The sequence below is a fragment of the Phyllostomus hastatus genome, unplaced genomic scaffold (assembly GCF_019186645.2).
Source record: "Phyllostomus hastatus isolate PE091 unplaced genomic scaffold, TTU_PhHast_1.1 phas_contig_16, whole genome shotgun sequence".
NCBI classification, from domain to species: Eukaryota; Metazoa; Chordata; class Mammalia; order Chiroptera; family Phyllostomidae; genus Phyllostomus; species Phyllostomus hastatus.
Window position 1 is genome coordinate 9,531,622 of NW_025333643.1, and position 14,971 is coordinate 9,546,592.

Genomic DNA, 14,971 nt, shown 5'->3' on the forward strand with positions numbered 1-14,971 from the left:
AAAAATTATGATCCATTCTCCTAAGAAAACAGTCCAGATATACCCAGGCCAAAGAATTGCAGAATTATTATTATTGCCTTATCTTACCCTGCCTAATAATATTTTAAAAGAAAAACGAGGAAATGAAGGTTTTGCCTCCACTGACATAGTAGCTTGGGTACAGAAAATCAGGAAAGTGAGGCCAATGAAAAAGCTAAAAGTAGAAGGCACAGAAATTGAAGGTCTAATAGACACAGGTGCTGATGTTTCCTGCATAGCAGGGAGAGATTGGCCTAATGCATGGCCCACCTCTAGAAGCTCTACTACCTTGATTGGATTAGGCTTAGCATCTAATATAGCAAAAAGTACCAGTATTCTACACTGGGCAGACACCAATTTAGAAGGGACCTTCCAACCATATGTAATTCCTTCCCTTCCATTTTCCCTTTGGGGACATGATATACTTTCCCAAATGGGCATGACAATAGAGATTCCTGAACCAGTGGAGCCTGATTTTTTATAGCAACGGCCACTGTTGTACGCCATGCAGATCCAATCCAATGGCACTCTGAGGAGCCTGTATGGGTAGAGCAGTGGCCTTTAACTAAAGAAAAAATAGAAGCAGCTACGCAGCTAGTTGAAGAACAACTCAGTAAAGGACATATTGAACCCTCTAATAGCCCTTGGAATACTCCTATTTTTGTCATAAAAAAGAAACTGATTGAACTCCAGTGCATTTCAAAGAAGAGCCATGTTCAAATTACAGATTTCAGTTAATGAGATTTATGAAAAATTAACAGAAGCCAACTGGCTAATATTTCTCATACCTAGCCACCCCTGCCCCTACCCACCAAGTTCAAATGAGCAGCATCTGATAAATTGAGTGCAGATAACAAAAGAAAGACAATAATGAACAACTTACCATCTCTTCACTACTGATGCTGTCTTAAAAATCTAGCTTTTAGTATTTTGTATAGTACCATTCATCTTGTTGCCTTTTTAAAAATTTTATAATGTACTTCAATTACAAAACCTTCCTAAGAAAGTCTGCAAGATGAATTGCCCTAAGATTTATCATCTGACTGTTAATTTCCCAGGAAAGTGACTTGGTTCTCAGAAAGCTTAGTGCTTATATAATTTGGGCCTTTCAAAATTTTATTTATTTGTAACAGCTTTGTTGAGATATAATTCACATGCCATACAATTCACCCAAAGTATATAATTCAATGGTTTTTACTATATTCACAGAGTTAACTTTCTTATAAGTAACCACAATTGTGTTGTTTTGAATTGGTCTTTTTGAAGGGTAAGCCATGGAGAAAAATCTACAAGAACTTCTAACCTCAAGAACTTTGAACTCAAAGAATCAAAGGCTACTTTTCTTCCACCCCATGGTTGCTTTCTCCATAAATTTTTATTTTTACTCTTGGAAGAATTCATTTCACCAATTACAACTCCCAGTGTCATTAGGCAAAAGCTGCATGTTCCCTCCTCCCACCCTTCCTGTCTGCCTGTCTGTCTCACACACCCCTCTACTCTACATTCATACAGGGCGACCATATTGCTAAAAATCCCCATAGGTAAAGACAGTTCTGAGTCACTATCTTTTTTCACCTTTCTATATCGCCAGCTTGAATTTTATAACACATATGCATTACATTTGAAGTTAGAAGTTTAAAAACTGTTCAGAAATATTTTAAATGCGTATTTAGTCCTGCTAAGCCATCAGCATTCCTGGCAATGTACCTCTCGTCACCAAATTCATGAGAGCATCATGTTTCTTGAAAAAAGTGGGAGCTTTAGAAAAGGAAAGAACATGGGTCCAGTGAACAGGGCACTTAGGAATGGACCCTGGCGAAGGCAACCAGGAGGGCCCTAGGCATGAGAACTCCTAAATGCTTTGATTTTTTTTTAATGGTAAAACTAATTACAACCAATAAGTTACTAGGACTGCTACATTTCATTGTGCAATATGTGCCCTGAAAAAGGGACTCATCCAAGCAGGGAGGGGCTGCCTTCTGCTTGCCACTCCCTCATACCCACAGGGCATCTATATCTAACTTATATAAAAGTCCTCCACATGCTACAACTGCCTCAGAGGGTTGGCATTTAGGGGGAAAATGTTACATGCTAACAAGTATGCCACATGACTTAAGACTCAAAACTACCTGTGGAGAGCTCCCTGTGACAGAAAGAACACCACTCCAGGAAATTCAGAGCACTGGCAGATGTCATGGGCACTTGTCTAGTGCATAGCCTGGAAGCTGGCACCCCTTCTTTAGCTTGGCCTTTCTCACACTGAACTCCTGAGAGAGGCAGAGTACTGTGTTTGCCAAAAATGTCTGCCATAGGCTCTACTACTACATGATTCTCCAACCTAGAAACCAGGCAGGGTTGCAGGTGCTTCAGCCAGTTGGAAGGGCAGAGTTGATGCAAATGGCTTTGGAGGCTGGGTTATAACAGGTGAGGCAGCTTCTACCTCAAGTCTAACTACCCCAAGGTGGCCCTGCTGTGGGGTAACCCTGCTGAATGGAAAGGCCAAATGACTCTGGGTCTTCGTAGTCCAGGTACCAGATATGTGTAGGAATAAACCTTCAAGAGATTCCAGCTCCCTGCTATTGCATCACCACCAAACTTTGAGTCTTCCCACTTGAGACCCTGACATCCTAGAACACTGACATGCAATCCCCACTATGCTCTGATTGATTTCCTTACCCACAGAATCCATGGGCATAACTCATTCTGTGTTACAGTAATTTGTGACACGGCCATTATACCTGGAACAAGAGAACAGAATGCCACCTGACCTATGAAACTGGTGAGAGCCCAATAATTTCTGTCAAGGCCTGGAGAATGAAATGGTGTAAACAAGGCCAACTGCACTGTCCTGAAATCAACCAGACTTGGGCTGCTTCTCTCTCTGGTCTAAACAGTAATTCAACCCCATCTGATCACACCAAGACAGAAATTGCAGACACAAAGAACCAGCAACCAGCAAAAATGACTTTCCTCCCTCATTATGGCCTACTAGCACCCATGCTAAGCCATATCCAGGTTTTCCCACACTGCTTCTATCCTCTGGGAAAGTCTTGTTTCTTCAATAGTCTGAACATCCCTGGGTCTCGGAAAAATTGGGCCATTATTCCCCAAAAAGAAGGGTAGGCTAATTCCTTGTAGTGCTTTCTCCCAGAAAGAAATTGAGAGGCTGTGGTGCTATCCTAAACCCTGTTTTCTTGGGTCATTTTTGAAATACAAAATAAAAGCCTCTGCCCCGCTAATATGAATGAGAGCATGTCTAAGAATAAGCATAACAAGAAAGGGTAATTTTTAAATGAAGGAGTGTTCAGCAGAGGGTTTGAAAACACTAAAAATTCTCTTACTTTAAGCAAATAGATAAGGAGTCCATTTTGAAAAAAAGACTCAGAAAACTTACAGGACCCCACAAAATGAATAATAGAAACTAGCTACAGTTCATTATTTTGATCAATTGCCCAATAAATGAAAAATCCATTACACAGTGTTTTCAGGAGTCTTGTGGTCTAGGTAAGGGACTTTTCTGAGGGGCTTCTACAACACTTGCATATATTAATAGTTTAAATAAGCATCTGCAACAATTTTATTAGGTCCAAGAGGATGTCCCAAAACACCTCTGTGCCTTCATGGAACTCACAATTTAAGACACTCCTTATCACCAAGAAGGAGAATAGCCAGGATCCATGGAAAAGTTTTGGATCAATTGAAGAGTTTGTGCACTGTTATTTAGAAACAAAAACAATGGTGCTCCTTTTCCATAGTGACACTAGCAAGGACAACAAAGACCTCTCACCTGGAGCCTCTGTTGGTGATGACCATGAACCAAACAGACCTAGGGGCATGTTCCTGAGACTTGGCTTCAGCCAGTGCTACTTATTACACACTAAATAGTCTGCCCGGAAGGGACAGCATTAACCCAGGATCTCTTGTGAAAGGAAGACCTGCAAGGTACTCCCAGTTCCCCAGTAAGTGACCTGATATAGAGGCCCAAGCACTGGCCTCAGACAAGTTTGAATCCCAGCCTAACCACCTTCCTACAAGACCTTGAGAAAGTTATGCTAACCTCTTTGGGACTCATTTCTTGTCACCTACAAAATGAAGAGTTTGGACCAGCATTGTATTTCCCAAAGTGTTTCCTAGAATACTAATTTTGCAAGACATTTCATACATTAAAAAAGAAAAAGGAAAAATATCCTGTGATCAAATAAGTTTGAAACACATACTATATTAAATGACCCTTTTGGAGAATCACAAAATATACTGTCATACAGAGAAGTCCTGCATTAAAGAAGCTTGTTTAAACCCAGCATTTCCAAAGCATGGTTGACCATGAAACCCTTTTAACCCACAATTTCTGCTAACACTTGGAGAAGGGTTCCATGGAGCCTATTTTAGGGAATACCAGGCTATGTTCATTTATTCATTCACTAACACACGTTCTCTTGATTTCCCCAAGTTCCAGAACTCCTTCATTCCACTTCAGTCAGTTCATCTGTCTGAGGAAGACACCTGCGAAGTGGTGTACAAGAAGGCCAATGAAGCCAGAGCCAGATCTGAGACACAATGTGCTTCTGTCCAATTTGGCTCAGGGGCAGCCCCAGGTCTCATCAGTCGGACCAAAAAAAAAAGCCTGATATATGCGCTGAAAAATATTTTCATTATCGTGCTGAGGGTTCCTATTATCACTGTGATGCTACATCTACCATCTAGCCACTGCCACATTGACTAGGTAAACCATTTCTCCTTAACAGCCCCAAAATAGCAAGAATGTTCTCCTTTTTCCCAGAAGTAGACAGCTCTGAACAATTTTCTATGGCTGTTCTGAGAACTGAGCTGTATCTTGCTCCACTTCAGATAGAATGCCTGTCCCTAATCCAAGGATAGCAACTAGGTTTATAACCTATTCTCTCCTTGACTTGGCCTACTGGGCAGAGAAGAATCCTAAGGCCACATCTGGAGTTGCAGGAGAGAGTTCGGTAACTGATGACGGCATCTGCAAGGGAGAAGGTGAAAACTGGTGCACAGACTTGCTGTCCCGGCTCTGGACTTGGGCGAGGTGGAAGCCACTATCTGAAACAACAGGACTGGAGTCACCACAAAAATAACAAATTAGCAGGAGAAATGTGAACAAGTGTTTGTTTTATAAAAAAAAAATTTGTAGTGGAAAAATTATGAAAAATGAGTCCATTTTATTACACTCTCAGGTCCTGCTCCTAATTCTAGTGGGATTCAAGCCAATAAACCTCTGATATGGAAGACTGAGTTGTAGTTGCTGCAATCCCCACTTTACTTCATTACAGATAATATATACTCACCAAAAGTGACTATTATTCTTCTGGTATCTAATTCAGAAATGTGTGATTCTGGCTATGAAGTGTCCATGCTGTGGGCCAATATTTTCAGAAGCCGGGTGAGTCCCTGAGTGTCCCATGCAGTCGCACATGGAGAAGGGTCTGCATTTGGTCCCTGAGTCTCCAGGCAGTCCTGGTAGCCCTGTGATCAAATTCACATGAACACATTAGTGACGGCTGCTTTCTACTTCTCAGTCACTACCTTGTATTGCAATAAAGGGGCAGGAATAATTCTGCTGCTCTGGACTCAGCTCTTTTTTAAGGACTGGGGAGCACCTAGAGGTCAAGCACAATCTAGAGCTGCTGACCTCAGCCCTGAAACACTCAGAGACTCCAAACTGAGCAGGGAATCTGCCTGAGCCTTAGGAAGGAACTTCAGGAGACCCAGATTCTAAGTGAGTGCTGTCCAACTGCACTTTCTGTGACAGTGGAAATGTTACATAATCAGCCTGCTCAATAAGGTAGCTATAGGTGCCTACTGAGCACTCGTAATGTGGCTGATGCCAGTGGAAAGCGAAATGTTTAATTTTATGTCATTTTAATAAATATAAATTTAAGCAGTCACTATATGACTTTGGTCAAATTAGTTAATTTCTCCAGCCCTCAGTTTCACTTCCTACAGCCCTCCCAAATCCAGCCATTTCTTCCCATCTCTCTGCTAGCACTCTAATCCCCTTACTTTTTTCAGGAATCTCCATCCTGCTTTCCACAGTGATTGCACTGATTTACAATCCCATCAACAGTGCACAACAGTTTCCACAACAGTGCACAACTCCACATCCTCGCCAGCACTTGTTATTTCTTGTCTTATGTGTAATGCAATTTTTTACTTGAATTTCCACAGAATACCCCGACATCTCTAAGATGGAGATGTCCCTCCATCTCAGTGGAACCCTATCCACAAGAAAGTAGTAATATTGGATGCCTCCAGGGAGGGAAACTGGGTGGCCAGGGGATGGGGTTGTGAAGGACTGTTGTTAAATACACTATTACACCCTTTTCATTTGGAATTTCATGAAAGTATTAAATTTTAAAAATTAAATTTTGTTAAGGACAGATGTGGGACTCAACAAAAGCCATTTTCATTGAGTGAAAAAAAATGTAGCATAAAAACTTTCCTCTTTTTTTCTAAGCGTATTCCTCTCCCACCCTCCATCCTTCACATTGCTGGCTGTTAGCTGAGAAGAGGCCTCCTACCAGGAGAGGGCGCACTTGATTTGAGTTCATTCAAGCAGTTGGAAAGGGGTGTGACTGGGGAGTGCTGAATTGAATGACCTGGAGGGAGAGCCAGCCCAGGAATGAGACAGACCCACCCCCTCACCTACAGTTTCAGACACCAGAGACAGGAGAACCAGGAAGTTTCTGAAGAGAGAAAAAGGAAATGACAAGCCAATCCAAAGGCCTGGAAATAAGATGGTCACTGGATTTCAGCAGCAGCAGCAGCAGCAGCAGAAGTTAATAAACAGAGCAGTCAGAATTCTGAGCCAAAATATCAATCCAGAGCAAAGGCACAGCCCTGACCTGGTAGCTCAATTTGTTAAGCATTGTCACATGCACCAAAACGTTGTGGGCTAGATGCCTGGTCAGAGCACACACTTGGGCTGCAGGTTCAAGCCTCAGTAGTGGCACATACAAGAAGCAACTGATCAATGTTTCTTTCTCACATCAATGTGTGTGTGTGTGTCTTTCTCTCCCTCCCTCTCTGTCTAAAATCAGTAAGCATGTCCTCGGGTGAGGATTTTAAAAAAAGAAGAAGAAGCAAAGGCAGAATACAAACTTTTTCAGACTTGCAAGGACCCAGGAAATTATCCTCCAGTCATCCTTTCTTGGAAAGTTGTTAGAGGATGTGCTTCATCAAAATGAGGGAATAAACCAAGAGAGCCAGGCTTGGGATCCAAGCAAGAATAGGAGCCTAGGGTTCCAGAGGATCCTGCGTATCACTGAAGGAACACTCAGGACACGTTGGAACAGGGAGAATGGGGTTGTCGTAGGGCTCCACATGCCTTTGAAGACTTAAAATGTCTTAGCTGGTCAACAAACCACCTGTGACATCTGGCCAACTTCTCTGAATACACCTTAAAGAATAGGAGCTTCAACCCACCAAGGAGAGTCCAGACAGTGGGCTGGAGGAATAAACTGTGTCTGTGTTATTTCCTCTAATTTTAGACTTTAAAAATCTCTGGGCCATTGGCTGGTTGGGGATGAGGTAACCCCAAAGACTGAATTAGGTCTGCCCAACTCTGGGTCCCTGGTCCAATTCTGTCCAATGACAGGCTCAGATATCCTTTGGGAAGCTTTCTCCTACCACTACCCCTTGCCAGCTGCAACAAGCACCATCCACCAGGACTTCACCAACACTGCAGGGGACCTCCTGTCCTCTAATGCCATCTACACTCCTGCACCCAGCTTGGGGCCTAGTGTACACAGTGGGTCAGTAAATTAGCTCCTAGGCTCTCTGGAACTGAATCATCAGAGGAAGGAGGTATTGGGCACAGCTCCCTGCCCCAAGAATCTTCCTTTTGGGGTAGGAGGAGCTCCCAATGGGGCAGGGCTGGCCAACCTGGAGGAAGTAAGACCTAGTGAGTATGTGCTGGGTTTAGGAGCAGAAGTAGAGACTCTTCCTGTAGTCCTGCCTGGAGGCCCTGGGCTGTGGGCCTCACAGCTTTCAGTTCGCTAGCCTGCCTTCCTGGAGGAGGAAAGAGGAAGAGAAATCCCCTGGGGAGTGGGTTTTTAGTCAATCGCACTGTCATAATGGAAACAGCACAGCATTGGACATCAGGATACTTCCTCTGCATAGGCCTCAGAGTTCCCCTTATGAGATGGAAATAACAGACCTGCACAGGGAGTTGAGCTTAAGTGACAGAGGGTGACAAAGCACTCTGTTAACATGCAGATGTGAACAGGGATACTGTCACAGACCCTACAATGACAGCTAGCCAGGGGCTCAGACTGCAACATCTTGCCTCCAACCCAGATGAAATTCTTTCACTTACTTTAGTCCCAGGCCTGAACTCTAACCAGTTGGAGCTTTTTGGGGACCATGGATTCCTACTGCCTGTCAGCCACTCACACTCTAGTGAGGATCCTGCTTTCTGCCAAGAGAGGAGAGACTGGCCTAAGGATAGGAGCGGCGTGTCAGGATGAATAAAGCCATCCTAAGGTGGAGGATTGCCGGGCTGAATGGGTGAGGAATTGAGGCCACCTGAGGGGAACACGGGGCTCTGAGACTCTTACTCAATGGCCAGTCCCACAACTCTAAGAACATCCTGTTTCCATCTTACCCTTGCGTAAGGTCCGGGCCCAGCGGGAGAGGGCCTGATGCTCTGCTGTAGACACTGACCCATCCAGGAGGCCCAGGGTGTGCTCTGACCCCTACTGGGCCTCCTTGGGTGGGGAGGGGGGACATTTCCCTCTCAGAGGCTAGTGCCCCACACATGTGGGTGAACGATCAGCCTGCTCAGGATACTGAGTGACACGGGCAGGCGACTTCCCTCTCTAGGCTACAATTTTCTGGCCTGTAAAGTGGGACTGGTAACAGCGTTTGCTTCTTACGGTTGTTATGAGGCTGGACAAGCCCGACGGCACCAGGCCGCGCGTGCGCACATACACTCAGCAGAGAGGCTGGGGTTTCGGGGAGCCATCGCCCCGCCCCTGTCCGCCCCGCCCCTGTCCGCCCCGCCCCGTGGCTCGCTTCCTGCCCGGGGTCTAGCGGTCTGGCGGTGTACGGTCCAGCTCTCCCACCCAGCCCCTTGCGACCGCACCATGTCCGCCGGCTGGTTCCGGCGCCGCTTCCTGCCAGGAGGTCCACTCCCCGCACCGCGGCCCCCCAGGCCGCGCGCCAGCCCCGTGCCCTACCGGCGGCCCCGCTTCCTGCGCGGCTCGGTCTCCTGCCCTGGCACAACCGACACCCCACGCCGCCCGGAAGCCCGACCCGTGCGCTGCCCAGCACGGGGCCGTGAGCTGCCCTGGAACGCAGGCTACGCAGAGTGAGTGTCCGCCCCCCACCCCCCACCCCCCACAGCGACCCTCATCCAACACTCCCCACTCCCGCGACCCTTGTACCGGGACTCCAGACCCCGGACCCTTGTGGATCCAGCCTGGGGAACTGCGCTGAGCTAGAAAACGGGTTAAACTGAGTGAGTGACCACTGCCCCCAACCTCGTGGATAACTCTTTGTTGTCAACTCTGAATTCTTGACCGAGTTCCCCTATCCCACCTCTGACTTTTCTTTGGGACTTAAGCCTCCCTTAGAGAGAATTGCAAGTTGGGAAGGACCTACACCCCAAGAGCTTCCAGCGTGAGACCGAGACAATGGGTAGAGTGCCAGATAACACCACATCCCCCACTCCACTACCCACCCCCCACGCCACCATACACACACATACACACACTCCACCCGTTTTCCCTCTCCGTGTGGCAATGCCTATGCAGTATAGGATAGCGATTCTTGAGGAACAGGCAAGGCAGCCTCAGATCTCCCCAGGCAGCCCCACCCTTACTTCCCAGTCCAAGTCAGCAGGCAGGCTCCAGAGGGGCTGAGCCCTGAGTTTTGCCATGAGAGAAAGGCAAAAATAGGAAATAACAGATCCCACTGCTTCAAGGCCCAGAAAGCCAGGAGGTCACTGATCAGTTAAGAAACTTCACCATCTTTGTCCAGGTATAAGGAGTGTGGAGGCTATTGCTCCAGAAGGAGGGCTCCTCCTTCTGTGTACCAGCTCTGGTCTCTGTGCCCACAGGGACATGGGTGTGTCCCTGAAGGGTCACTGATCACTTCCTGGCCTCAGGATCATCAATGCAGAAAAATCTGAGTTCAATGAGGATCAGGCTGCCTGTGGGAAGCTGTGCATCCGTCGATGTGAGACTGAAGAGGACCAGGAGTGGGTGACCTTGTGCCCAGAAGAGGTGAGTGCAACTGGGTCTCAGCCACTCTTACAGGCCAGAACTGGAGCCAGGACTTCAGTGCCCCATGCTGAGCCAGTGGTCAACTGGGGAAGCCAGGACTAAACTGACGCCAACCCTTTCCTGTACAGTTCCTGACAGGTCATTATTGGGCACTGTTCGATGGGCACGGTGGTCCAGCTGCAGCCATCCTAGCTGCCAACACCCTGCACTCCTGCCTGCGGCGGCAGTTGGAGGCCATAGCAGAGGGCTTGGTGGCCACTCAGCCCCCCATGCACCTCAGTGGCCACTGTGTCTGTCCCAGTGATCCCCAATTTGTGGAGGAAAAGGGCATTAGGACAGAAGACTTGGTGATTGGGGCTCTGGAGAGCGCCTTCCAGGAATGTGTAAGTTAAGTGTGGCCTTTGACTGGGGAAGGAGTGAAGGGTTATGTCCCCAGGGACCTGAGGGACTCCGGGCTATGGGGCATTCCGGTACACAGTGGTGGTCACCCTTGATGTTTGAAATGGCAAAACAAGATTGGGTTGGTTCGTTCTTTACTAACAACCATCATTGTCATCATAAACCCTCTCATTCAGTGCCTACTATGTGCTATGTGCTTTTACCTGCATTATGTCATTGCACACCCTATTGTTCCTTGGTGCAGGGGCTGGTTCCCCTTCCTCACTGTTTTGAAAAGGACTTCCCTCCCTCCTAAGGGATACATCCAGATCTGACCATTGGGTCCTGGAGTCATAACTAGACTTTGGGCTGGGACTGCCAGGCTTGTTGGTGGGGAAATGAACTACAGGGTGGGGATCAGGGATAGAGTGATATTGTGGCAGCAAAAGCAGCTGCTAAAGTGACCTCGGTTTGCCCCAGGATGAGATGATCGGGCGGGAGCTGGAGGCCTCAGGCCAGGTGGGCGGCTGCACAGCCCTGGTGGCTGTGTCCCTGCAGGGAAAGCTGTATGTGGCCAATGCCGGAGATAGCAGGTGAGTGAGCTTTGGAGAGTGGGGCAGGTGGGCAGGCAGGCACCAGAGGCAGTGGGGACATTGAAAGGGGCTATAAGTGGAAGGATGGAAATGGGGAGGCTTGACTGGCTGAGTTATTTGTATACCTGGCGTGTATGGAGTATGAGTGGACAGCAGATGCCAGGGAGGGCACAAGCTGAAGGGACTGAGCCTTTACCCTGCAGACAATAATGGAGGGTTTTGAACAAGGGATTGGTATGGGCAGAGCTAGCACCTGGTGGTTGGAGGCGGGGCCAGTAGGAGGCCACACCACAGACCTCTCCCTCCCCTCCGCAATTCCATCCAGGGCCATCTTGGTGCAGAGAGATGAGGTACGGCCTCTAAGCTCTGAGTTCACCCCAGAGACTGAGCGACAGCGGATCCAGCAGCTGGTAAGTGCCCTTGGCAGAGGCTGTGGAGCCCCAACTCCTTGGTCCAGAGCTACCAGAGAGAACCTGATCTGAGTATGGCATCCCTACCCCAGGCCTTTGTCTACCCTGAGCTTCTGGGTGGTGAATTCACCCGACTGGAGTTCCCTCGGCGACTGAAGGGGGATGACTTGGGGCAGAAGGTTTTGTTCAGGGATCACCACATGAGCGGCTGGTGAGCAAGGTGGGGGTGGAGGGATACAGTGGGGAGAACCATGGGGCACAAGCCCATCCGTGTGGCCCAGGACAGTCCCCTTCCACCGGAGCAGGGTGGGCCCTGTGTTGAGGGGAAATGAGGTGGGAAGTAGGGCCTGAGTTGATGCTGCGTCTGCTTGTGGTAGGAGCTACAAGTGTGTGGAGAAGTCGGATCTCAAGTACCCCCTGATCCATGGACAGGGCAGGCAGGTCAGTGAGTGGCCCCCCTTTGAGAATCTCTCTTCACTCTTCAGTTGCCCCCTGCAGAGGTAGGAGCTCCTTTGTGTCTTGCGGCTATGGCTGGCGTCCTGGGGACTGCTCCAAGGCCCAGAGTGCTTGAGGGCCACAGTCCGCCTCTATGCTTTACTTGTCCATTTGCTGGGTTTTTTTGCTGTCACCTCACATCTCCCTTGTCCCCAGGCTCGGTTATTGGGAACACTGGCCGTCTCCCGGGGCCTGGGAGACCATCAGCTCAGAGTCTTGGACACAAACATTCAGCTCAAGCCCTTCTTGCTCTCTGTCCCACAGGTGAGAGGGCAACAGCCCACCCCAGCTTCCATCTGCCCAGAAAGGCAGACAGTGAGGCTGGTGGGAGCTGGGAAGAGAACACTGAGGGATCCTCAAACTTAACTTGCAGGTGACAGTGCTGGATATGGACCAGTTGGAGCTGCAGGAGGAAGATGTGGTTGTCATGGCAACTGATGGGCTCTGGGATGTCTTGTCCAATGAGCAGGTGGCACGAATAGTGCGGAGCTTCCTCCCTGGCAATCGAGAGGATCCACATAGGTACTATAACTTCTGGGGACCTGTCTGGGCCTGGGTGCCAGCAGCAACACCAAGTCAATAGTTATGGCTGAGAAGACAGTGCTGACGATGAGCTCATCTAAGAGCAGGTGGTCAAGATTAGTGTGCTTTCAAGATTCCTAGGGTGGGCGTGATTATGGGTCCCATAAATCTCTGGGTCCAGACTCCTGTGATACACTCTGTGGCCCTCCCAGGCTTGCAGTTTGCCTGGCCCCAAGTTGAACTGCTTGGGTCCCCAAATGTCTAGCCCAGTGCTGAGTTCTCCCTGAGGGCTGGCCTTGCCTCTTTGCTTTGACCCTTGGAGTACATCTGCAGGATGGTCCCCACAGGTTCTCAGAGCTGGCCCGAATGCTGATACACAGCACACAAGGGAAGGACAACAGTCTCACAGCGGAAGGGCAGGTGTCCTACGACGACATTTCTGTGTTCGTGATTCCCCTGAACAGCCAGGGCCAAAGTAACAGTCGCCACTGAGGATTCTGACACCGCATCCCTGAACCACTCAGGACCAGGTGCAGTCTGGGCATCTCTCAACTGTGAACAACAGGTCTGCCTGCCCTACCGCCAGACATAGCCCAGAGCTCTTGTTCTCCCTCCCAACCCATTTCAAGGGGAACATTTATACCAGGCAGTCAGAGCTGACCAGTGCAGAGAACCCAGCTCCCCAGGTCCCTCCTCTGGCAGGCAGAGAAAGTGCTTATGTCAATGATAATGTCCCTCTGACAGGCAGTTTATAACTTAGAACACCCACAGGAGGCTCTTCAGAGAGAATCCTTAACAGTCCAGTATATTATTCCCAAGTGGGGACAGCCAGACTAAAGGAATTCGCCAAGAATGCTGGGAGGGTCAGATAGCCTACGTTTAGATCCAAGTCTCCATTCCATGAATGTCAGGGTATCTACTTAACAATGCCAAAACTCATCCAGGGAAACTTATGGGAAGTCATGGGCAGCCTCATCTGCTGAACAGCCATCCTGAAGCAGGCCCTGAGGCTAAAGTTGGAGAAAAGGGGCAAGAGGAGCCCCAGTTGGCTGAGTGGGGAATTCCCTCCAATTGGTACCCCTGCCTCTGGACTTGCATCCCAATTGCTCCCTCCAGGCCCTAGGCCCACCCTAGGTTGATGCCCTAATAATGCCTTTGTTCTATTGCTCCCCATCTCCTCCCCGATTAAATGTTTGTGTGCAGAAAAGCCCTTGTGAATTGTGAGTTGCTATATAGCTTGGCATTACAGTATACTTTCTGCTCTTCTCTGCCTTGCAAAGAATGTCTTAGTTCCACCTTGGAAGCTTATAGTCGGCACCATGTTTTTTCTCTGGGACCTCCCTAGTTCCTAGCTTGGGGTGAGCCCCAGTGAGAAGATTGTTGCCTGTCGAACAGAAAGGTCTCCACAGCCCTCTGTGAGTTCTGGGCTTGAGGTGTCCAAAGAACTGCCCTTTAACTTGTTTTTGAATGCAAAGCTCCAGGGCTTGCATTTTGATGAACAGCTCAGTTCCTCACCTTCTCCACAAGACTGTTTTACCATCTAGCACTTGCCAAGGCTCAAGTGCTTAGAAAGTGTTTATTCATTTACAAAGCAATCACTTTCATGACCTCAGCCTTACTCAACTTCTCCCTGATTCACTACTTTGGTTTATTTACAGTTGAGATAAGTTCTTACCAGGCAACCGACAGTCCTAGATTGCAGCTAGGAAGGACAAGGGCCAATAGGGCCCAGAATTGATGGTAAATTCATTGAGAAGACTCAGGTGTCCTTTCCTACCTTTAATTCATTTTATTCTGTACATTCTTTAGGAAGGAAATTGAAAAAAACTACAGTTTCTCCTTTTGCAGTCATATTCCACAGCCCAGCACTAGTGCACCTACACCTGTCCACAGCTGGGTCCTGACAAACTATGGTCAGCCCCAGCAGCCCTGGACAGCCTACACAGGACTCCTCTGGTTAGGCAACTGGCAAATGCAGTATGCTCAAGTAGCCTGCAGGAGTTTCACTTCCTCTTTCCTCAGCAGTCTCCCCGACCCTCCCCCAAAAGCATGGGCAGCATCCTGTACCTGCACCTCACCCACATTAACAGCTGAGCCAGTTCATCTCCAGAGAGTTTGCTCCTCATAACAGGCTGAAGCCCAGTGAGTGGGTGCAGTGGGTCTCTCAACTGCAAGCAAGCCAAGCTGGCAGGAATGACTGCAGCAGGGGTGGCTATACTCACCTATGTGTTCATGTCTTAGCAGAGCCAAGTGTTGTGGCAGCCCTGCCACCAGGCTGTGAGGTCTCTTCCTCCTTGAGCAATGTCTC

General features: G+C 48.4%; 1 protein-coding gene across 2 annotated transcripts; it reads left to right on the top strand.

Annotated features, from left to right (window-relative positions):
- The first annotated feature begins 9,044 nt into the window (after positions 1-9,044).
- PPM1M (protein phosphatase, Mg2+/Mn2+ dependent 1M) lies at positions 9,045-13,870 on the top strand. Of its 2 annotated transcripts, XM_045832554.1 has the most exons (10): positions 9,045-9,349; positions 10,148-10,265; positions 10,394-10,648; positions 11,124-11,236; positions 11,562-11,646; positions 11,739-11,857; positions 12,024-12,087; positions 12,298-12,405; positions 12,515-12,663; positions 13,011-13,870. In XM_045832554.1, exons 1-10 carry the CDS (start codon positions 9,126-9,128, stop codon positions 13,153-13,155), a joined length of 1,380 nt encoding a protein of 459 aa, XP_045688510.1. In that variant the 5' UTR covers positions 9,045-9,125; the 3' UTR covers positions 13,156-13,870. The 2 variants fall into 2 exon arrangements, with proteins under 2 accessions (XP_045688510.1, XP_045688511.1); XM_045832555.1 differs by lacking the exons at positions 11,739-11,857; positions 12,024-12,087.
- Positions 13,871-14,971: the final 1,101 nt, after the last annotated feature.

Coding starts and splice junctions, on each gene's coding strand:
- PPM1M (XM_045832554.1), top strand. CDS start 9,126: ATGTCCGCCGGCTGGTTCCGGCGCCGCTTCCTGCCAGGAGGTCCACTC. Junction 10,266..10,393: donor TGACCTTGTGCCCAGAAGAG/GTGAGTGCAACT, acceptor TTTCCTGTACAG/TTCCTGACAGGTCATTATTG. Junction 12,406..12,514: donor TCTTGCTCTCTGTCCCACAG/GTGAGAGGGCAA, acceptor CTTAACTTGCAG/GTGACAGTGCTGGATATGGA.